We start from the raw sequence: 24,259 nt of genomic DNA on the forward strand, positions 1-24,259 counted from the left end.
CTTGTGCAGCATGCACCAGGTGATCTAAATATAGTATGGAATCCACAACTAAATGTTTGCCAGCTAGATATCTGATAACAATTAAGTTAATTGTCTAAAATGTGCTAAATGCTCTGCATTTGTGCATTTCGTTTGCTAATTTAGTAACTAATTAGCTATCTGACTAAGTGGTTAGCTAGCTTCTTCCAAAATTAAGCATTCTCTTGGTAACAGCATTGAATCCCCTCCTGGCTCAAGAGCCTTGCTGGCTAATATTTGTTTTGAGCGTGCAGCGAACTATGAATAGCATTTTTGAGTTACTTGTATACTTTAGGTCATAAACTGTACAAAATGTTCAGTGTGCTCAGTAGCATTCTCTATGGGATTTTACATGTACTTGTTAGCATCGCTAACCTTCCGATTACAGAGTATCAGTGGGGTTTGAAAACAGCGCCGGTATTACAGAATATCCCAGTATGGCACAAGGTCGATATGACAGTCTGGATACCACCCAAGCCTACCAACCAAAGTTAAATCTTCATCTTAATTTAAAATACCACTCTCTTCTTGTTTTTATATTCAACTGGACTTTGAATGAGCTAAGGGGAGATGGAGTGATCCTACGCAAACATTTAGCACTGCATGTGCTAAAGGCGGTGGCACTACCCACTAGACCAGCCCCAGGCACAGGTTTTATTAATATGAAGTTGAAGGATGACTTTGGTGCCTTTTTGAAGCAGTGATTTGTGGTAGCACGAGACCACTCTGCCATATGCCAGATCCCTCCCTGTTGTAGTATGGTGACATGTATTCCTTGGGTTATTTATTCAAAGCAGAACAATCTGAGCAACCCCCCCACCCCGCCGGCTTCCCTTCCTCCGACTCCTCCACCTGTGAACCGACAGAAGATGATCAATGGCTTTGCCACTACAGAAGAACTGGCCAGCAAAGCTGCTGCTATGGGTGAGTACTGGGACAGGGGTCAGGGGTGACTAGGGTTTAATGGCATATTCCTGTGTTCTTCTTATATAGTGTCATGCTGTTAGGACCCTAGACAAAGCATTCCTAGAGCAGACATTCCCGTAGACATAAAGCCTAACTCCTAGAACAAACATTTACATTCATGTCAAGGGATTCTATTTCTATGGTTAGGACCAATCTGAATGTCTCATTCATATGTTCCTCTTCAAGTGTCTAAAGGTCTGGTCCCCAAGCCGCTCCATGTCCCATTCAGGACCGAGGAGGACCTGCTGGCCCGGGCCATCGCTCAGGGACCTAAAACTGTGGATGTGCCTGCCTCCCTCCCCACGCCCCCTCACAACAACCAGGAGGAACTCAGGTAAGGAAGGCCTCTGCTCCCCAGAACAGAGAAATGAGAAGTGATGTCTTTGGTTATGCTTGCATGCTTTACATCAGTCTTAAAGATGCCATATTACCTTATAAACTTGTCATTGTGAGTAGAGTATATTCTGTAAATACTTGGCCACAAAATTATTTTCCCTACTGGGACAACAAAAATTCAATTGAATAGCACTTCATAGACAGTAGACACAAATTGTATACTGGTATGTATCTAAAAACATGCATTACCCTCTATCTGGGTACTCAGACTAAAGCTGTGGAACATGTATGTGATACAAGCTTTCACAGATTCCACAACAATTTCTACACAATGTTCTCACCTTATGGAAGCCTCAAGACAATTTCAGTTGTTAATGCAATGATATTTTTGTGAAAATAGGCTATTTGTCAAAAAACATGCACTTTCCTTTATCTGGGTATTCCGACTAGGCTGTAGATATACCATACAAGCTTTCAGACTCAAACAATCTCTTCACAATGTTCTCAGTTTAGGAAATCCTGATGAAGACAATTTAGAATTATGAATGCAATGATTTTTGTGTAAATCCTAACAAATTTTTATCTCAACCCCCTCCCTCTCTGTCACAGCAACAGGCTGGGACAAGAGCATTGTAAGGATCGGGACACACCAGACAGTTTCGTCCCGTCCTCGTCTCCTGAAAGTGTGGTTGGCATGGAGATCAGCCGCTACCCAAACCTGTCATTGGTGAAGCAGGAGCCTCGGTCCCCCTGTCTCTCCCCCGTCCTCCCCATGCTCCCAGCACCCTGGGGGAAAGGTAACATGTTGGTCATTTGTTTAAACTGGAAATAAACTGTAAACAGAGAGATGTGCCTTTCTAACTACTATACGTACTCCATCATCAATCAGGTTATTTATAAAGCCCTGTTTACATTACATTGTCACAAACTGCTTTACAGTATCAATGGCAGGACTAAGTATTAATGAAATATCCTTTAAAATATTTTCCCGGGTGTGTCTATTACTTTTCCTGTAGGGTTAGAGGTTAGGCTGAAGACGGAGCTCAAGACGGAGCCTTCTGGGATGTTCTTCGGCTCCCATTTTGGCCCAGCATCTAACGACACTAAGCCAGGCCTGGTGTCTGTAGCCATCACCCTGAGACCAGCTGCCGCAGAGGTGAGGGTTCTGTTCTGTTGGCTTCACTTCCTCCTGCTCTCAGAGAATGTCACCATGGGGGAAATGGTTTAGATCCTTTTATTTTTATTTAAGCGCTTGAACAATGTAGTTCGTGGAGTAGTTTTATTCCTCTTTTTTCCTCTCAAATGCACCTCAGTCCTTTCACTACTGTTTAGATATGTTAGGATTCAAATCTCACCATGCTTAATTGTAGAAGCTGAAGCCAATTCTTTGTCCGCGAGTCATGCACTGCTCTCCATTTCTGCCATTGGCTTTTGAGTGGCAATAGCCGTTACATACATTTTTACGACATTGTTTTTCCCCCTCCCAGAACGTTACTGGTGTGGTAGCAGCCATCTCAGATCTGCTGTGTGTGAAGATCCCCAGCAGCTATGAGGTCAGCAGCCCCCCTGGCCCAGATAGGGGGCCCCTAGCCATGCTCAGCGGCCTGAGGGGGGGCCCCCAGGGAGATCTTGAGCACCGGCGGCCAGGCGCCCCAATGATATACCCGGGCCGTGGTGGTGCTGGGGACATGGGGGGCCCGCACCCTCAAGGAGCCCCAGGCCAGCTCATTAGGTCCCGGGGAGGTGGAGGACCACAGCAGGGGATGATGATGCAACAGCAGCAGGGACATCCGCAGCAGCACATCCGCTTCCATTCTGACGGACCAGGTGAGCGACTGGGCTACATCCCTGCACCTTATCGCCCCTTTGTCCAAATACTGACATAACAGGGGAGATGTTGCTGCTCTTGTGCGCTCGTCTTGAAATGAGACACTGACGAAATTCATGTCCATCCACACCAGTTTGTTTGTTTTTTAGACTTATTTTTCTGATATGAATAATATAATATCGTTTTTTAAGCACGACGTCACTGCACCTAGAGGTGCACAAGACAACAAATACATCTCTATCTAATTGTTTTCCCACTCATCGTCCATCGGCATACTTAGCCTCTTTTAACAATATTTACAAACGGTCCGTTTCTTCGTCCAGTGCATCATTATCCTTCTGTCTGCAGCCTAAAGGCTGTGTGTGTCTGGCCCACCAGGAATTGAAGGCTGTCCATGTTGATCTCACACAACGATCCGCACAGCTAATAAAATTGACTAATCATCCTTCCTGGGCCGCGACCTCACTGGTGCGCGTACACATACACCTGCTTAGCGCTGCTGTCAAAGTGTCAGAACACAGGCATAATGAATGTGGTCAGTTTGCCTAGAGCCATAGACCACAAACAGCCAGATGAACAGGAAAGTGGACACCCCTGGTGTTAATTGTCTTGGCGGTCTTATAATTAGGAGCTGTTTATCTCCTGACCAATTGTGTGGTTCATCTAAGACAATTAGCATCATGCCCATCTAAGGTCATAAAGTATGACGAGCGGCCTTCTCAAATGTTATGACGAGCTGCCTTCTCAAATGTTATGACGATCTGCCTTCTCAAATGTTATGACGATCTGCCTTCTCAAATGTTATGACGAGCTGCCTTCTCAAATGTTATGACGAGCTGCCTTCTCAAATGTTATGACGAGCTGCCTTCTCAAATGTTATGACGAGCTGCCTTCTCAAATGTTATGACGATCTGCCTTCTCAAATGTTATGACGAGCTGCCTTCTCAAATGTTATGACGAGCTGCCTTCTCAAATGTTATGACGAGCTGCCTTCTAAAATGTTTGTAAAAAATCAGGCGCTTAAAATGTATAGCTTGTCCAAAACAAGACCGCAGCAGAGCGCCCCTCATTTATTTGACGTAACAAACCTATTCCTTTTGTGCAGTAAGAGAAACAAATATATAAATGCAACAAAATATCCCTGAAATGTTACATATGTGCAAAAAGCTTATTTCTTTCAAATTTTGAACACAAATTACATCCCTGTTAGTGAGCATTTCTCCTTTGCCAAGATAATCCATCCACCTGACAGGTGTGGCATATCAAGAAGCTGATTCAACAGCGTGATCATTACACAGGTGCACCTTGTGCTGTGGACAATAAAAGGCCACTCTAAAATGTGCAGTTTTGTCACTTAACACAATGCCACAGATGTCTCAAGTTTTGAGGGAGTGTGCAATTGGCATGCTGACTACAGGAATGTCCACCAGAGCTGTTGCCAGAGAATGTAATGTTTATTTCTCTACCATAAGCTGCCTCCAACTTCGTTTTAGAGAATTTGTCAATACGTCCAACCGGCCTCACAACCGCAGACCACGTGCATGGCGTTGTGTGGGTGAGCAGTTTGCCAATGTCAAAGTTGTGAACAGAGTGCCCCAAGGTGGTGGTGGGATTATGGTATGGGCAAGCATAAGCTACGGACAAGCAGCACAATTACATTTTATCGATGGCAATTTGAATGCAAAGAAATACCGTGAACAGATCCATAGCCCATTTGTTTTTAAGGTATGTGACCAACATATGCATATCTGTATTCCCAGTCATGTGATATCTATAGATTAGGGCCTAATTAATTTATTTCAACTGAATGATTTCCTCATATGAACTGTAACCCAGTAAAATCTTTGAAATTGTTGCATGTTGCGTTTTATGTTTTTATTCAGTATAATAGAGCTGAGCTAAGCCATGCTGTGCTGCGCTGGCCTGTTCAAGCATCTACTGTTGTAGGAGCTGTGTCTTATTTGAGTACTGTTGCTGTGCGTCAGGTCCAGCTGCAGTCAGAGGCACTCATCAGAAAGCCCCCGGCAGCCCAGGCTCCAAGCCCCAGTGGTGCTGTCACTGCAAGGTGGTGGTGCTGGGAAATGGAGTCTGCAAGTCCATCAAAGACCTTCCAGTGCACAAACAGGTAACGTACGGCCAGCGCTTTCATGTGGTCAAGTTGTGCTACGTGTTTATCACGCTGAACTCCATACGTTGCAAAGACGGTTGTCTATTGCGATACATAGAAACAGCAATCTTGTGGCAATCCACATCAGATAATCATCTCTATATCAATCTAATGGTCCACATGATCTGTCAAAATAGATAATTTGATCAATTACCTTGTTGGATCTTACCCAACCAAGCTATGATCTCTATGAATTGGTTAACTATCTTCTTGGCCAACCCAGTAAAAGCTCTCCTCTCCACCAGTCAGCCATGGATTACTGTTGCGTTAGTCTGTTCCCCCCCAGGGGGCAGGAGAGCACAGACAAGCCATGACTAGAGGCTCAGACCTCACTTCAAACGGTAGATTAATCCACATTATGCCCTTAGGCACACACACACACACACACACACACACACACACACACACACACACACACACACACACAAGCATGAATGCACACACACACACACACACACACACACACATCCAAGAACATTATGTCCATACACACACGTACTGTAGAGCCTCTAATTATGCTAATCCCCCCCCCACCCAATTGTAGTGAAATCTATCTCAGTGCAATTAGTGGGTTAAGCGGTAGCATGCCCTTAGACTGCAGTCTGGGGAGTTCACAAATGGTTAAACCCTGATTCATCTGAATATTGGAGCTATTTGGTATGGTATGGGCAAGAATTAATAACCCCTTTTAGTATCGATAATGGTTTATGTATAGGAATTGATTTGACCTTTGATGTCTCACTTTGATTATGAGCTTAAAGGAATAGTTCTGGATTTTGGCAATGAGGTCCTTTATCTACTTCCCCAGTCAGATAAACTCATAGATACCATTTTTATATCTCTGCGTTCAGTTTGAAGGAAGTTGCTAACTTGCGTTAGCGTAATTGCTAACTAGTGTTAACTGAATGACTGGAAGTTTATGGTAATGGATAGCGTGCTAGTTGTTCCTGTTGACTTCCATTCACTGTGCTAATGCAAGATAACAATTGCTCGTGAAACTACGTCTAATTTCCTTCATACTAGACGCAGATACATAAAAATGATATCCACAAGTTCATCTGACGCTGGGGAAGTAGGCTAGATAAAGGGTTTCATTGCCAAAATCCCAAACTATCCCTTTCTTTTTACAATTGTAAAGTAGCTTTGTGTCCCTGAAGAGTGGATAAATATAATGTATTATTATTATCTCATTCTCTCTTCCTCACTCCATCTCCTGACATGCCTTTCTTCTCTTCAGGAACAGGAAGGTCTGTTGCGTTCCGAGGGGAACTTGGTATTCTGCAGCCACAGTTGCTTCCTCCTCTACTCTGCCTCCACCTCCTCCTCTTCCTCCTCACAGGCCAGAAATACTACAGATACTAAGGTTTGTGTTTTTATTGATTCCCAGAGGCAATTTATTTTTGACTTTCTTGACCTGTGTAGGTAATCCGTATACAGTACTTGTTGTATTCAGTTTTTCTACCGGTGTGTCAAATATAAATGGTAAACTTTTATTATTTGCTGCAGGACATTAAATTATTGTCATTCATGTCTTCTGCAGGACTCGGTGGCCCTCCTGTCTCCAGACTCAGACCAGAAAGAGAGCCTGTCTAAAGCCCACCACCAGTACAGCAACAACATGTCCTCTCTGGATGTCCACTGTCTGGCTCAGCTCCAGCCCAAGCAGTCCCCTCCCTCTACCCCACCCATTCCCTTCCCCCCAGCCAGTGACACCCCTAAGACCCCTAAGACAGATGCCAAGTCAGACACCATCAAAGTGACTGTGAAACTGAAGGCGCGGGGCCCCAGGGCTCACCAGGAGGGCTGGCACCAGGGGAAGAGACACAAGGGTCTCCGCTGGAGGAAGTGGACAGTGCAGGTGGTGGTGCCAAGAGGAAGCTCCCAGCTCCCTGACGAGAACCAGATAGACGAGCTGCTGAGGAAGCTGGGAGCGTCTCTCCGCCCCGGGGCCAGTCTCAGGGACCAGCGCCGCTGCTGCTTCTGTCACCAGCTGGGGGACGGGGTCACCGATGGCCCTGCCCGACTCCTCAACCTGGACCTGGACGTGTGGGTGCACCTCAACTGTGCCCTGTGGTCCACCGAGGTAGGTAACCCAGAGGTTAAGCGAGGTGGTGGACTGGTAACCGCAAGGTTCATGTCCTCGGTCAGGCGTAAATAAATAAGTGGGAGGGGCAGAACTGTCTAAAGGGGGGAAGACTGCTGGTTTCAGATCTTAACTGCCATACCAACCACTACAATTGTGACCCTTTTATTAAAGTTGTGTTGTGTGTGCAATGTTAACATTGTTTTGTTGTGCAGGTGTACGAGACGCAGGCAGGCGCCCTGATCAACGTGGAGCTTGCGCTGCGGCGGGGTTCAGCGGTCCGCTGTGCCTACTGCCAACAGATGGGCGCCACCAGCGGCTGCCACCGCCTGCGCTGCACCAACATCTACCACTTCACCTGCGCCCTGCAGGCACACTGTACCTTCTTCAAGGACAAGACCATGCTGTGCCACGCCCACAGGCCCAGAGGCTCTGGCTCCGCCCACGGTGGTTCTGGACTCGTCCTGGAGCACGAGCTGCGCTGCTTCGCGGTGTTCCGCCGCGTCTACGTCCAGAGGGACGAGGTGAGGCAGATGGCCAGCGCCGTGCAGCAGCCCGAGCTGGGCTACACCTTCAGAGTGGGCAGCTTGGTGCTCCACGCCGTGGGTCAGCTCACCCCGTCCCAGATGGCCGCCTTCCACTCAACCTCCGCTATCTTCCCCGTGGGCTACGAGGCCTGCCGCATCTACTGGAGCATGCGCCATGGCAACCGTCGCTGCCGCTACCTGTGCTCTGTGGAGGAGAGGGAGGAGCAGCCGGAGTTCCGTGTCCGCGTCATCGAGCAGGGATACAAGGACCTGGTCCTCACTGACTCCACCGCCAAAGGTGGGCTGGGATGGATTTGTGTTCGGGCTCGTTTAGATAAGGCTTGTCTATTAAAGGTGGGCTGGGCTAAATGTTTTGTTTTAGGGCTGGTTTAGATTAGGCTTGTCTAGTAAGGTGGGCTAGCTAGATTGGTTTTATGACATGCTTAGATTTAGCCTTGTTTATGGATGTAGCCTCTGCCATTCATGTATCTGGGTTGGCTTGGACTAGGCTTGTCTTGTTCAGTTTGCTTTTCAGATTCTCTTTTACTATTGTAAATGTGTTCTGTAGGAGTCCCTATAATATATTATGATCCATAACCCTGCTGTTTCCTGTCTTATCAGGAGTGTGGGATAAGGTCCTGGGACCTGTTGCTGACAAGAGGACTGAAATAGGAACTCTGAAACTCTTCCCTGTCTATCTGAAGGGAGAGGACCTGTTTGGACTTACAGTCTCTGCAGTCACCAAGATCACTGAATCGGTTTGTATCTGTTCTTTGTTGTATTATATTCAAACAATTCCGATTTATACAAAACTATCAATGCTCAAATGATACTATAGATGTCTAGAGCTACCTATTCAGATGAGCGACTGTTAAAATGCTCACACCATACTACACTGAACAAAAATGTAAACGCCACATGTAAGTGTTGGTCCCATGTTTCATGAGCTGAAATACAATAATTTTACATTCGCACAAAAAGCTTATTTCTCTCAAATTTTGTGCTCAAATTTGTTAAAATCCTGTTAGTGAACGTTTCTCCTTTGACCAGATAATCCATCCACCTGACAAGTGTCAATACACAGGTTCACCTTGTGCTGGGGACAATAAAAGGCAACTTTAAATGTACAGTTTTGTCAATGCCACAGGTGGCTCAAGTTGAGGGAGCGAGCAATTGGTATGCTGACTGCAGGAATGTCCACCAGAGCTGTTGCCAGATAATTGAATGTTCTTTTCTCTACCAAAAGCCCACTCCAACTTCGTTTTAGAGAATTTTGCAGTACGTCCAACCGGCCTTTCAACCGCAGTCCACGTGCATGGTGTCGTGTGGGCGAGCGGTTTGCTGATGTGAACAAAATGCCCCATGGTGGCAGTGGGGTTATTGTATGGGCAGACTATAAGCTACAGGCAACAAACCCAATTGCATTTTATCGATTGCAATTTGAATGCACAGAGACACCGTGACGAGATCCTGAGGCCCATTGTCGTGCCATTCATCCGCCGCCATCACCTCACACGGCCACATGTCACATGGATCTAGCCACAATTCCTGGAAATTTCCAGGTTCTTCCATGGCCTGCATACTCACCAGACATGTTTGGGATGCTCTGGATCGACTTGTACGACAGCATATTCCATTTCCAGCCAATATCCAGCATCTTTGCACAGCCATTGAAGAGGAGTGGGACAACGTTCCACAGGCCAAAATCAACAGCCTGATCAACTCTATGCGAAGGAGATGTTGCGCTGCATGAAGCAAATGGTGATTACACCAGATACTGACTGGTGATCTGATCCATGCCCCTACCTTTTTTGTTTAGGTACCTGTGACCAACAGATGCATATATATATTGCCAGTCATATGAAATCCATAGATTAGGGGCTAATAAATGTATTTAAATGTGCTTATTTCCTTAAATGAACTCTAACTCAGTAAAATCTTTGAAATTGTTGCATGTTGCATTTTATATTCTTGTTCAGTATATATTGTAGACTAAAGGTCGACCGATTATGATTGTTCAACGCCGATGCCGATTATTGGAGGATCAAAAAAAGCCGATACCGATTAATCGGTCGATTTTTTTTTTAAATATATTTTTTATATATACTTTTTTTTTTTTATAATAAATAATCAACCGATTAATCCGTATCGGCTTTTTCTATATATATATTTGTAATAATGACAATTACAACAATACTAAATGAACAATGAACACTTATTTTAACTTAATATAATACATAAAATCTATTTAGTCTCAAATAAATAATGAAACATGTTCAATTTGGTTTAAATAATGCGAAAACACTGTGTTGGAGAAGAAAGTGCAATATGTAACATGTAAAAAAGCTAAAGTTTATGTTCCTTGCTCAGAACATGAGAACATATGAAAGCTGGTGGTTCAATATTCCCAGTTAAGAAGTTTTAGGTTGTAGTTATTATAGGAATTATGGCGCGTTGACTATTTCTCTCTATACCATTTGTTTTTCATATACAGTTGAAGTTGGAAGTTTACATACACAGGTTGGATTCATTAAAACTCGTTTTTCAACCACTCCACAAATTTCTTGTTAACAAACTATAGTTTTGGCAAGTCTGTTAGGACATCTACTTTGTGCATGACACAAGTCATTTTTCCAACAATTGTTTACAGCCAGAAAATGTCACGGCGTTAGAAGCTTCTGATAGGCTAATTGACACTATTTGAGTCAATTGGAGGTGAACCTGTGAATATATTTCAAGGCCTACCTTCAAACTCAGTGTCTCTTTGCTTGACATCATGGGAAAATCAAAAGAAATCAGCCAAGACCTCAAAGAAAATTGTAGACCTCCACAAGTCTGGTTCATCCTTGGGAGAAATGCCCAAAAGCCTGAAGGTACCCCGTTCATCTGTACAAACAATAGTACGCAAGTATAAACACCATGGGACCACGCAGCCGTCATATCGCTCAGGAAGGAGACGTGTTCTGCCTCCTAGAGATGAACGTACTTTGGTGCGAAAAGTGCAAATCAATCCCAGAACAACAGCAAAGGACCTTGTGAAGATGCTGGAGGAAACGGGTACAAAGGTATGTGTATCCACAGTAAAATGAGTCCTATATCGACATAACCTGAGAGGCTGCTCAGCAAGGAAGAAGCCACTGCTCCAAAACCGCCATAAGGATGCCAGACTACAGTTTGCAACTGCACATGGGGACAAAGATCGTACTTTTTGGAGAAATGTCCTCTGGTCTGATGAAACAAAAATAGAACATAATGACCATCGTTATGTTTGGAGGAAAAAGGGGGAGGCTTGCAAGCCGAAGAACATCATCCCAAATGGACAATGACCCCAAGCATACTTCCAAAGTTGTGGCAAAATGGCTTAAGGACAACAAAGTCAAGGTATTGGAGTGGCCATCACAAAGCATTGACCTCAGTCCTATAGAAAATGTGTGGGCAGAATTGAAAAGGCGTGTGTGAGCAAGGAGGCCTACAAACCTGACTCAGTTACACCAGCTCTGTCAGGAGGAATGGGACAAAATTCACCCAACTTATTGTGGGAAGCTTGTGGAAGGCTACCTGAAACGTTTGACCCAAGTTAAACAATTTGAAGGCAATGCTACCAAATACTAATTGAGTGTATGTAAACTTCTGACCCACTGGGAATGTGATGAAAGAAATAAAAGCTGAAATAAATCATTCTCTCTACTATTATTCTGACATTTCACATTCTTAAAATAAAGTGGTGATCCTAACTGACCTATGACAGGGAATTTTTACTCTTGATTAAATGTCAGGAATTGTGAAAAACTGAGTTTAAATGTATTTGGCTAAGGTGTATGTAAACTTCCGACTTCAACTGTACCTTTGACTATTGGATGTTCTTATGTTGTTCTTTAGTATTGCCAGCCTAATCTCGGGAGTTGATAGGCATGAAGTCATAAACAGCGCTGTGCTTCAGGCATTGCTAAGAGCTGCTGGTAAACGCAGTCAAGTGCTTTTTGAATGAATGCTTACGAGCCTGCTGCTGCCTACCACCGCTCAGTCAGACTTCTCTATCAAATAACAAATCATATACTTAATTATAATATAATAAACACAGAAATACGAGCCTTTGGTCATTAATATGGTAAAATCCGGAAACTATAATTTCGAAAACAAAACGTTTACTTTCAGTGAATTACGGATCCGTTCCGTGTTTTATCGAACGGGTGGCAACCCTAAGTCTAAATATTGCTGTTACATTGCACAACCTTTAATGTTATGTCATATACCCTGATTCTGCTTGCACTGAACGCAAGAGAAGTGACACAATTTCCCCAGTTAATATTGCCTGCTAACATGCATTTCTTTTAACTAAATATGCAGGTTTTAAAAAAAAAAAAAAAGATATATATATATATATAGACTTCTGTGTAATTTTAAGAAAGGCGTTTATGGTTAGGTACATTTGTGCAAAGATTGTACTTTTTTCAGCAATGTGCTTTTGTTAAATCATCAACCGTTTGGCGAAGTTGAAGTAGGCTGTGATTCGATGATAAATTAACAGGCACCACATTGATTATATGCGACACAGGACAAGCTAGTTAACCTAGTAATATCATCAGCCATGTGAAGTTAACTAGTGATTATGTGAAGATTGATTGTTTTTTTATAAGATAAGTTTAATGCAAGCTAGCAACTTACCTTGGCTCCTTGCAGCCACAAAGTCCTTTTGACGCTGCACTCGCGTAACAGGTGGTCAGCTTGCCACACAGTTTCTTTGTGGATTGCAATGTAATCGGCGTCCAAAAAGGCCGATTTACCGACTGTTATGAAAACTTGATATCGTCCCTAATTAATCGGCCATGCCGATTAATCAGTCGACCTCTGTTGTAGACACTGAAGTGAGGAGGAGTGTTCCAGTCTCATTTCCCTGTGCTGCTGGTTGTGTTCCAGCTCCCAGGGGTGGAGGCCTGTGACAGGTACACCTTCCGTTACGGACGTAACCCTCTGATGGAGCTGCCCCTGATCTTCAACCCTTCTGGCAGCGCCCGCGCCATGCCCAAAACCAGCTCCCCATTCACTGCTGTTGTCATAAGGTATTGTGGATGAATTAACATTGTTTCAAGTCTGTGGATTTAATATACTTTGGTTTAGCACAAGTTATCTTTATAACAGAATATACACACACATTCACTCCTAGGCCCCAGCCAGTATCCAGAAACACCAGTACCACCTCCAGGTGCCAGAACACAGCCCAGGGAGAGGGAGGTGTCCCCTACACCAAGCCCCCCACGGTGCACCACAGGTCCTCTCAGTACCGCTGGATGAAGAGTGAGTGGAGGGCCAACGTCTATCTCGCTGCTTCCAAGATCCAGGTGGGTCTCGGGGACATGATCCTCTAAGTTCAGCACTAGGCCTGGGCTGCGGGGGGGTGCATGCTACGCCACTGCTTATAACTAAGTTAAGAGCTGTGAAAGGTACAGTGGGGAGAACAAGTATTTGATACACTGCCAATTTTGCAGGTTTTCCTACTTACAAAACATGTAGAGGTCTGTAATTTTTATCATAGGTACACTTCAACTGTGAGAGACGGAATCTAAAACAAAAATCCAGAAAATCACATTGTATGATTTTTAAGTAATTAATTTGCATTTTATTGCATGACATAAGTATTTGATCACCTACCAACCAGTAAGAATTCCGGCTCTCACAGACCTGTTAGTTTTTCTTTAAGAAGCCCTCCTGTTCTCCACTCATTACCTGTATTAACTGCACCTGTTTGAACTCGTTACCTGTAAAAAAGACACCTGTCCACACACTCAATCAAACAGACTCCAACCTCTCCACAATGGCCAAGACCAGAGAGCTGTGTAAGGACATCAGGGATAAAATTGTAGACCTGCACAAGGCTGGGATGAGCTACAGGACAATAGGCAAGCAGCTTGGTGAGAAGGCAACAACTGTTGGCGCAATTATTAGAAAATGGAAGAAGTTCAAGATGACGGTCAATCACCCTCGGTCTGGGGCTCCATGCAAGATCTCACCTCGTGGGGCATCAATGATCATGAGGAAGGTGAGGGATTAGCCCAGAACTACACGGCAGGACCTGGTCAATGACCTGAAGAGAGCTGGGACCACAGTCTCAAAGTAAACCATTAGTAACACACTACGCCGTCATGGATTAAAATCCTGCAGTGCACGCAAGGTCCCCCTGCTCAAGCCAGCGCATGTCCAGGCCCGTCTGAAAATTGCCAATGACCATCTGGATGATCCAGAGGAGGAATGGGAGAAGGTCATGTGGTCTGATGAGACAAAAATAGAGCTTTTTGGTCTAAACTCCACTCGCCGTGTTTGGAGGAAGAAGAAGGATGAGTACAACCCCAAGAACACCATCCCAACCGTGAAGCCTGGACGTGGAAACATCATTCTTTGGGGATGCTTTTCTGCAAAGGGGACAGGACGACTGCACCGTATTGAGGGGAGGATGGATGGGGCCATGTATCGCGAGATCTTGGCCAACAACCTCCTTCCCTCAGTAAAAGCATTGAAGATGGGTCGTGGCTGGGTCTTCCAGCATGACAACAACCCGAAACACACAGCCAGGGCAACTAAGGAGTGGCTCCGTAAGAAGCATCTCAAGGTCCTGGAGTGGCCTAGCCAGTCTCCAGACCTGAACCCAATAGAAAATCTTTGGAGGGAGCTGAAAGTCCGTATTGCCCAGCGACAGCCCCGAAACCTGAAGGATCTGGAGAAGATCTGTATGGAGGAGTGGGCCAAAATCCCTGCTGCAGTGTGTGCAAACCTGGTCAAGAACTACAGGAAACGTATGATCTCTGTAATTGCAAACAAAGGCTTCTGTACCAAATATTAAGTTCTGCTTTTCGGATGTATCAAATACTTATGTCATGCAATAAAATGCAAATTAATTACTTAAAAATCATACAATGTGATTTTCTGGATTTTTGTTTTAGATTCCGCCTCTCACAGTTGAAGTGTACCTATGATAAAAATTACAGACCTCTACATGCTTTGTAAGTAGGAAAACCTGCAAAATTGTCAGTGTATCAAATACTTGTTCTCCACACTGTATGTTCCCCCTATCAATTTCTCTTTATGTAATTAGATCTTCAACCAAAACCAAATATGAGATAAAGTGAACCTGAGTGAACAAATAACACAACAGTTACATACTTATTTAATAAACAAAGTTCTGCAACAACCAGTGTCCCCTTAAACTCAGTAACTGGTTGTTCCACCTTTAGCTGCAATGACTCCAACCAAACACTTCCTGTAGTTGTTGATTAGTCTCTCACGTCACCGTGGCGGAATTTTGGCCCACTCTTCCATGCAGAATTGCTTTAACTCAGCGATTATTTGTGGGTTATTTGAAGCATGAAGTGGGGTTAGGTCTGAACTTTGAATAGGCCATTCCAAAATGTGAAAAGTGTTACTTTTTAGCCATTTAAGTGTTGCATAACTTTGTTAATTAAATAAATAAAATAAGTATCACATTATTTTATTTGAAAACTCAGGTTCCTTCTATCTAATTTTAGGTTTTTGTTGAATATGTGCTTACATAAAGTGTAAAAAATATGCAAAAATTAGAAAGAGGGTAAATACTTTTTCACGGCACTGTAGATGTGCCAAATAAATGATATCCAGCCCAGGCTCCAGCTATGCATTTGCTTTGCTAACGTGTTAGCTAAGTGGCTAGATGGTAAGATCAAGCTTCTTGGTTACAGCAGAGACATTCAATCCCCTCTTGGATCAAGATCCATGTTGGTTTATAGTTTTGTGTGTGAAAACCCCGGTATGGTATAGAAATGGTAAGACCGTATGAAAATCTGGATACCGCCCAACCCTACTCAGCACTCTTGCATTCCTGTTCTTAAGTAGCAGAGTGAATATAAGACTGAAGTATGACAGCATGAGAGTAAAAGGACTCTTACTGTTGAACGTACTGTAGACACATTTTCTGGTTTTGTCCACAGGGCCTGGGGCTGTATGCAGCCAGGGACATAGAGAAGAACACCATGGTGATTGAATACAATGGAACCGTCCTCCGCAATGAGGTGGCCATCAAGAAGCAAAGGACTTACAAGTCTCAGGTGCAAATCTTTTCTTATTTTTTTAACTTAAGGCTCTAGTAACTGTACTTACTGTGTTTTGAAGGCTGAATAATACATATTTGCTGTATTCTCTCATCTGATGACTCAGTTGGTCTAAGTGGTTACTTTTCCCTCTACAGAATCATGGAGTGTTCATGTTCCGCATCGACAGTGAACGTGTTGTTGATGCCAGTCAGACAGGAGGTCTGGCAAGGTAAGCATAATTCTTTACATAGTCACATTCAACCTGATTTCACATTCTAACCTTACCTGATTTATGTGTCACTCAATGTTAGGATGGTTGTGAAATAATTCACAGGGCTCAGTATGTACAGTGCATTCGGAAAGTATTCAGACCCCTTGACTTTTTCCACATTTTGTTACGTTATTGTTTTTTTCTCATCAATCTACACTATAAAAAAAACTGAACTATCACATTTACATAACTATTCAGACCCTTTACTCTGTACTTTGTTGAAGCACCTTCTTTGTCACCTCCCTGACCAAGGCCCTTCTCCCCTGATTGCGCAGTTAGTTTTTTCCCTCTCATCAATCTACACACAATACCACATAATTCATGCTATCTAACATTTTTGAATCAATTAGGTCCACTATGGCTGGTAATGAGTTATATAGCCGTTCACAAAGGTTAATTTAGCAGAGATGTGAACATGGCACTAATTTAGCTTTTATTTAAAAAAAGGTAAGGATGCCACCCAGTATTCTTATTATCGCCCCTATCTTTTATAAACACAGATATTAAACCGTTGTCATCTTATCTCGATGCTTGCTTACTTAAAAAGCGTTTATCCTCGCATAATCTCCATCGACTATTACATATCTTAAATGCTTCATCACAAACAACAGCTCCTTGGGATGTTTTATCTCTCGGTGCAGAAACAGCTTTTGATAAACTAGAAAGCTCATATCTGGTCTATTTTGGAACATATGGGAATTGGCTCAAATTTAATTCATATGATTAAAGTACTTTATACAATGGGTGGGTCTAATGCTGATTTGTTAAAACCACATTCCAGCCGGTGTCTATTTCAAAAGTTACCACCGGCTAAACCTATGATGTTAAAATGTCTATTTTCTCTGTTCCATCTGACTGCGCAATCCACTGTCTCATCAGCCAAGCAATCTATAAACTTGATCTTCGCTATAAAAAGCATTTAGACATTCTCACATTTCTTTTAGACTAACATTTAGTTTTCAACAGCGGATATTTGTATAAACCTTGCTGTCTGTCTCTTCGACATTTGCAACATTGTTTCAATATTTAAATTCGATCTACAGCTGTCCCATAGTAATGAACGTGTCGGGACGAAACAGACAGGCAACGTTTCTCAGCCAGTCAAAATCATGAATCACCTGGCGTCATTTTTATGGATATACAGTATATACAAAGAAATGTCAATTGAAAAAAAGGTAAGAAGAAACGAAGAGCAGCTACTGTAGTTTGCGGTCTTTCCAGCTTCAATTTGAAATTATTGTGTTACTGTAGCTGTGGTGTTGGCTAGCTCCTCTGAACAAGTGTCTGACGAGTGAGCACATTTTCTATGCCAGGCGAAATCGCACCTCATTAGCTCATCTTTATGGATGTATGCAAATAAATATCACTAGAAAACATCTTAAACAAATGCAAATGCGGCTATTTTGCTCTTATTCTGGCTGCACTATTTGACGTGACTGTAAGTTAGCCGTAGTTGGCTAGCTAGCAAGCAAGGGATAAGAATGTTGCCAGGCAGTATGGCAATGGAACATTTAGAACAAACTACTGGGTCACATCCATAGATACAGAACTAAAAGACTGAAAATACGTAGGAGGACTGTCTGTACCAAACTTAAAATTGTATTTCCAGGAATATGAGTGTATATTTTGTGCAAAAATTGACATACAAGGGCAAGGCTATGACATTTTAGACGCATATAGCCATAATCACCAGCAGCGCAGTCCCAGGCCAGGAGGCCAGCTGTGTCTGTATAGCGATAGACACAGCTGTCCATTACTTTATAAAATGAGCAACACCGATGAAGTCATATAATATACACTGAATGTACAAACATTAGGAACTCCTTCCTAATATTGAGTTGCACCCCCACCCTCAGAACAACCTCAATTAGTTGGGGCGTAGACTTTACAAGGTGTCGAAAGCATTCCACAGGGATGCTGGCCTATGTTGGCTCCAATGCTTCCCACAGTTGTGTCAAGTTGGCTGGATATCCTTTGGGTGGTGGACCATTGTTGATACACACTGGAAACTATTGAGCGTGAAAAACTCAGCAGCGTTGTAATTCTTGACACAAAACGTCTGCCACCTACTACCTTACTGCATTTTGAGATCAGATGGCCTTCTAGTGAGTTTTTTCCTCCTACCATATCCCGTTCAAGGCACATCTTTTGTCTTGCCTATTCACCTTACACAATATTCACATAAACAATCCATGTCTCATTTGTCTCGAGGCTTAAAAATCCTAACCTGTAGCCTCCCCTTCATCTACAATGATTGAAGTGGATTTAACAAGTGACATAAGTAAGAGATCATAGCTTTCACCTGGTCAGTCTGGCATGGAAAGAGCAGTTTGTAATGTTTTGTACACTCTGTATATATATATATTGGTTAAAACATAATTCTTCCGCTCCTTGGCTGGAATATGTTATCTCCTGGAAGAGTTGGTCTTCACTGATTTAAACAATGTAAGCTATACTTTGGTCCTATTATTGCTCACACAATTTGTATTTGGCACCAAATGTAAAAACAAGGTAACTGGGAATCAAAATGTCATGCACATACTCCAGCATTTCACAATAATGCCTTGTGATCTGGAGGGCGACCTTTTGCATTCCCCCAATGGTCAATATGTGGAATCCTTACCAATATTTTAGATTAGATTGAGTTTATTAGCAACATGTACAGGGATGCAGACGTAATTGCAGGGAACGTATGTATGTATGTACAGTTGAAGTCGGAAGTTTACATACATCTTACCCAAATACATTTAAACTCAGTTTTTCTCAATTCCTGACATTTAATCCTAGTAAAAATTCCCTGTCTTAGGTCAGTTAGGATCACCACTTTTATTTTAAGAATGTGAAATGTCAGAATAATAGTGTAGAGTGATTTATTTCAGCTTTTATTTCTTTCATCACATTCCCAGTGGGTCAGAAGTTTACATACACTCAATTAGTATTTGGTAGCATTGTCTTTAAATTGTTTAACTTGGGTCAAACGTTTGGGTAGCCTTCCACACACTTCCCACAACAAGTTGGGAGAATTTAGGCCCATTCCTGCTGACAGAGCTGGTGTAACTGAGTCAGGTTTGTAGGCCTCCTTGCTCGCACATGCTTTTTCAGTTCTGCCCACAAATTTTCTATAGGGTTGAGGTCAGGGCTTTGTGATGACCACTCCAATACCTTGAATTGTTAAAATGGAGCCGGAAGAAACGGCAGCAGTTTTACGGGCGCCCAACCAATTGTGTTGTTATGTAGGGTGTTTTCGTGTAATTTTTTACTTATTTTGTACATAATGTTTCTGCAAACGTATCTTACGGCAAAAAAAGAGCTTCTGGATATCAGGACAGCAATCACTCACCTCGGATTAGACAAAGATTTTTTCTTCAACAAGCAAGACACACAGGGCATTCTCCAAACACCCGACAGGGCCAACATCCCCGTTATTTGCAAGAGGAAGAAACACAGGTACAGAGGATACAGAGCGGGATGCCTCGTGAGGACGGGCAGAAGGCAAGTGGGAAAGCTGCCGTTACCGTCAATATTACTCACCAACGTGCAATCATTGGACAATAAATTAGACGAGGAACGATCACGAATATCCTACCAACGCAACATCAAAAACTGTAATATCCTATGTTTCACGGAATCGTGGCTGAATGACGACATGGGTATTCAGCTAGCGGGATATACGCTGCACCGGCAAGATAGAACAGCACACTCCGGTAAGACGAGGGAGGGCGGTCTGTGCATATTTGTAAACAACAGCTGGTGCACGAAATCTAAGGAAGTCTCTAGATTTATTTACCACCACAGACAGATGCTGGCACTAAGACCGCACTCTGTATAAGGAAATAAGCAAACAGGAAACCACTCACCCAGAGGCGGCGCTCCTAGTGGCCGGAGACTTTAATGCAGGGAAACTTAAATCAGTTCTACCAAATTTCTATCAACATGTTTAATGTGCAATCAGAGGGGAAAGAATTCTAGATCACCTTTACTCCACACACAGAGACGCGTACAACGCTCGCCCTCCATTTGGTAAATCCGACCACAACTCTATCCTCCTGATTCCTGCTTGCAAGCAAAAATTAAAGTAGGAAGCACCAGTGACTCGGTCTATAAAAAAGTGGTCAGATGAAGCAGATGCTAAACTACAGGACTGTTTTGCTATCACAGACTGGAACATGTTCCGGGATTCTTCCGATGGCATTGAGGAGTACACCACATCAGTCACTGGCTTTATCAATAAGTGCATTGAGGACGTTGTCCCCACAGTGGCTGTGCGTCCATACCCCAACCAGAAGCCATGGATTACAGGCAACATTCACACTGAGCTAAAGGGTAGAGCTGCCGCTTTCAAGGTGCGGGACTCTAACCCGGAAGCTTACAAGAAATCCTGCTATGCCCTGCGACGAACCATCAAACAGGCAAAGCATGAATACAGGGCTAAGATTGAATCATACCACAACGGCTCTGACGTTCATCTTATGTGGCAGGGCTTGCAAACTATTAGACTACAAAGGGAAGCACAGCCGCAAGCTGCCCAGTGACACGAGCCTACCAGACGAGCTAAATCGCTTCTATGCTCGCTTCAAGGCAAGCAACACTGAGGCATGCATGAGAGCGTCAGCTGTTCCGGACGACTGTGATCACGCTTTCCGTAGCTGACGTGAGTAAGACCTTTAAACAGGTCAACATACACAAGGCAGCGGGGCCAGACGGATTACCGGAACGTGTGCTCCGGGCATGTGCTGACCAGTTGGCAGGTGTCTTCATTGACATTTTCAACATGTCCCTGATTGAGTCTGTAATACCAACATGTTTCAAGCAGACCACCATAGCCCCTGTGCACGGGAACACAAAGGCAAACTGCCTAAAGGACTACAGACCCGTAGCACTCACGTCCGTAACTATGAAGTGATTTGAAAGGCTGGTAATGGCTCACATCAACACCATTATCCCAGAAACCTTTGACCCACTCCAATTTGCATACCGCCCAAACAGATCCACAGATGATGCAATCTCTATTGCACTCCACACTGCCCTTTCCCACCTGGACAAAAGGAACACTTATGTGAGAATGCTATTCATTGACTACAGCTCAGCGTTCAACACCATAGTGCCCTCAAAGCTCATCACTAAGCTAAGGATACTGGAACTAAACACCTCCCTCTGCAACTGGATCCTGGACTTCCTGACCGGCCGCCCCCAGGTGATGAGGGTAGGTAGCAACACATCTGCCACGCTGATCCTCAACACTGCAGCCCCCCAGGGGTGCGTGCTCAGTCCCCTCCTGTACTCCCTGTTACCCCACGACTGCATGGCCAGGCACGACTCCAACACCATCAAGTTTGCAGACGACACAACAGTGGTAGGCCTGATCACCGACAACGACATGACAACCTATACGGAGGTGGTCAGAGACCTGGCCGGGTGGTGCTAGAATAACAACCTATCCCTCAACGTAACCAAGACTAAGGAGATGATTGTGGACTACAGGAAAAGGAGGACCGAGCACGCCCCCATTCTCATCGACAGGGCTGTAGTGGAGCAGGTTGAGAGCTTCAAGTTCCTTGGTGTCCACATCACCAACAAACTAGAATGGTCCAAACACACCAAGACAGTCGTGAAGAGACAAAGTATATTCCCCCTCAGGAAACTAAAAAGATTTGGCATGGGTCCTGAGATCCTCAAAACGTTCTACAGCTGCAACATCGAGAGCATCCTGACTGGTTGCTGAGGGTAGTGCGTACGTCCCAGTACATCACTGGGGCTAAGCTGCCTGCCATCCAGGACCTCTACACCAGGCGGTGTCAGAGGAAGGCCCTAAAAATGGTCAGACCCCAGCCACACAAGTCATAGACTGTTCTCTCTACTACCGCATGGGAAGCGGTACCAGAGTGCCAAGTCTAGGACAAAATGGCTTCTCAACAGTTTTTACCGCCAAGCCATAAGACTCCTGAACAGGTAATCAAATGGCTACCCGGACTATTTGCATTGTGTGCCCCCCCAACCCATCTTTTACGCTGCTGCTACTCTCTGTTTATTATATATGCATTGTCACTAACTATACATTCATGTACATACAGTGCTGTGAAAAAGTATTTGCCCCCTTTCTGATTTCTTGTTTCCTCCTGACAGAGCTGGTGTAACTGAGTCAGGTTTGTAGGCCTCCTTGCTCGCACATGCTTTTTAGTATTGTTCACACATTTTCTATAGGATTAAGGTCAGGGCTTTGTGATGGCCATTCCAATACCTTGACTTTGTTGTCCTTAAGCCATTTTGCCACAACTTTGGAAGTATGCTTGGGGTCATTGTCCATTTGGAAGACCCATTTGCGACCAAGCTTTAACTTCCTGACTGATGTCTTGAGATGTTGCTTCAATATATCCACATAATATTCCTCACTCATGATGCCATCTATTTTGTGAAGTGCAGTCCCTCCTGCAGCAAAGCACCCCCACAACATGATGCTGCCACCCCTGTGCTTCACGATTGGGATGGTGTTCTTCGGCTTGCAAGCCTGCCCCTTTTTTCACCTAACATAACGATGGTCATTATTGCCAAACAGTTCTAATTTTGTTTCATAAGCCCAGAGGACATTTCTCCAAAATCGATCTTTGTCCCCATGTGCAGTTGCAAACCGTAGTTTGGCTTTTTTTATGGCGGTTTTGGAGCAGTGGCTTCTTCCTTGCTGAGCGGCCTTTCAGGTTATGTCGATATACGACTCGTTTTACTGTGAATATAGATACTTTTGTGCCTGTGTCTTCCAGCATCTTCACAAGGTCCTAGCTGTTCTGGGATTGATTTCCACTTTTCGCACCAAAGTACGTTCATCTCTAGGAGACACATGATTGGGATGGTGTTCTTCGGCTTGCAAGCCTCCCCCTTTTTTCACCTAACATAACGATGGTCATTATTGCCAAACAGTCACTTAAAAACGGCATTTTGTGTTTACTTGGGTTATCTTTGTGTAATATTTAAATGTGTTTGATGATCTGAAACATTTAAGTGTGACAAATGTGCAAAAAAATAAGAAATGAAGGGGGCAAATACTTTTTCACAGCACTGTATATGCAGATGATAAAGTCAAACAATCATGTGCTCCTTCTCTGGTTCAGGCTGTTGAAGAGCTCAAGACTGCTTTTCAGTCACTGCAGGCCTCCCTTTAAGGTCTCAAACTGGTATTGAATGTACAAAAAACTAAATTCATGATCTTTACCAGAGCTCGAACTTTGCCAGAGAAGGTAGCATTGTCACATCTGATGGCTTATCCTTTGAAAAAATGTCATCCTACAAATACCTACAGTTGAAGTCGGAAGGTTACATACACTTAGGTTGGAGTCATTAAAACTCGTTTTTCAACCACTCCACACATTTCTTGTTGACAAACTATAGTTTTGGCAAGTAATTTTCCAACAATTGTTTACAGATTATTTCACTTATAATTCACTGTATCACAATTTTAGTGGGTAAGAAGATTACATACACTAAGTTGACTGTGCCTTTTAAACAGCTTGGATGTCATGGCTTTAGAAGCTTCTATTAGGCTAATTGACATAATTTGAGTCAATTGGTGGTTTACCTGTGGATGTATTTCAAGGCCTACCTTCAAACTCAGTGCCTCTTTGCATGACATCATGGAAAAATCAAAATAAATCCATTGTAGACCTCAACAAGTCTGGTTCATCCTTGGGAGCAATTTCCAAACGCCTGAAGGTACCACTTTCATCTGTACAAACAATAGTACGCAGGTATAAACACCATGGGACCACACAGCTGTCATACCACTCAGGAAGGAGATGCGTTCTGTCTCCTAGAGATGAACATACTTTGGTGCGAAAAGTGCAAATCAATCCCAGAACAGCAGCAAAGGACCTTGTGAAGATGCTGGAGGAAACAGGCACAAAAGTATCTATATTCACAGTAAAACGAGTCGTATATCGACATAACCTGAAAGGCCGCTCAGCAAGGAAGAAGCCACTGCTCCAAAACCTCCATAAAAAAAGCCAGACTACGGTTTG

The 24,259-nt window shown here is 43.6% G+C and overlaps 1 protein-coding gene across 5 annotated transcripts in view; it reads left to right on the plus strand.

The window, feature by feature from the left end:
- LOC139559962 (histone-lysine N-methyltransferase 2C-like) overlaps window positions 1-24,259 on the plus strand; it is a 150,529-nt gene that overhangs the window by 120,868 nt on the left and 5,402 nt on the right. For 4 of the 5 annotated variants that reach the window (XM_071376447.1, XM_071376449.1, XM_071376450.1 and 1 more), the window contains 14 exons: window positions 813-942; window positions 1,171-1,318; window positions 1,930-2,117; window positions 2,337-2,476; window positions 2,808-3,147; window positions 5,134-5,273; window positions 6,553-6,678; window positions 6,856-7,398; window positions 7,614-8,223; window positions 8,547-8,683; window positions 12,843-12,985; window positions 13,090-13,264; window positions 15,881-15,997; window positions 16,138-16,211. In XM_071376447.1, coding sequence (XP_071232548.1) covers window positions 813-942; window positions 1,171-1,318; window positions 1,930-2,117; window positions 2,337-2,476; window positions 2,808-3,147; window positions 5,134-5,273; window positions 6,553-6,678; window positions 6,856-7,398; window positions 7,614-8,223; window positions 8,547-8,683; window positions 12,843-12,985; window positions 13,090-13,264; window positions 15,881-15,997; window positions 16,138-16,211 — 3,011 coding nt within the window. The remainder of the gene's footprint in view (window positions 1-812; window positions 943-1,170; window positions 1,319-1,929; window positions 2,118-2,336; window positions 2,477-2,807; window positions 3,148-5,133; window positions 5,274-6,552; window positions 6,679-6,855; window positions 7,399-7,613; window positions 8,224-8,546; window positions 8,684-12,842; window positions 12,986-13,089; window positions 13,265-15,880; window positions 15,998-16,137; window positions 16,212-24,259) is intronic. The other variant, XM_071376448.1, reaches the window with a different exon arrangement.

The sequence above is a fragment of the Salvelinus alpinus genome, chromosome 30 (assembly GCF_045679555.1).
Source record: "Salvelinus alpinus chromosome 30, SLU_Salpinus.1, whole genome shotgun sequence".
Classification (NCBI taxonomy): Eukaryota; Metazoa; Chordata; class Actinopteri; order Salmoniformes; family Salmonidae; genus Salvelinus; species Salvelinus alpinus.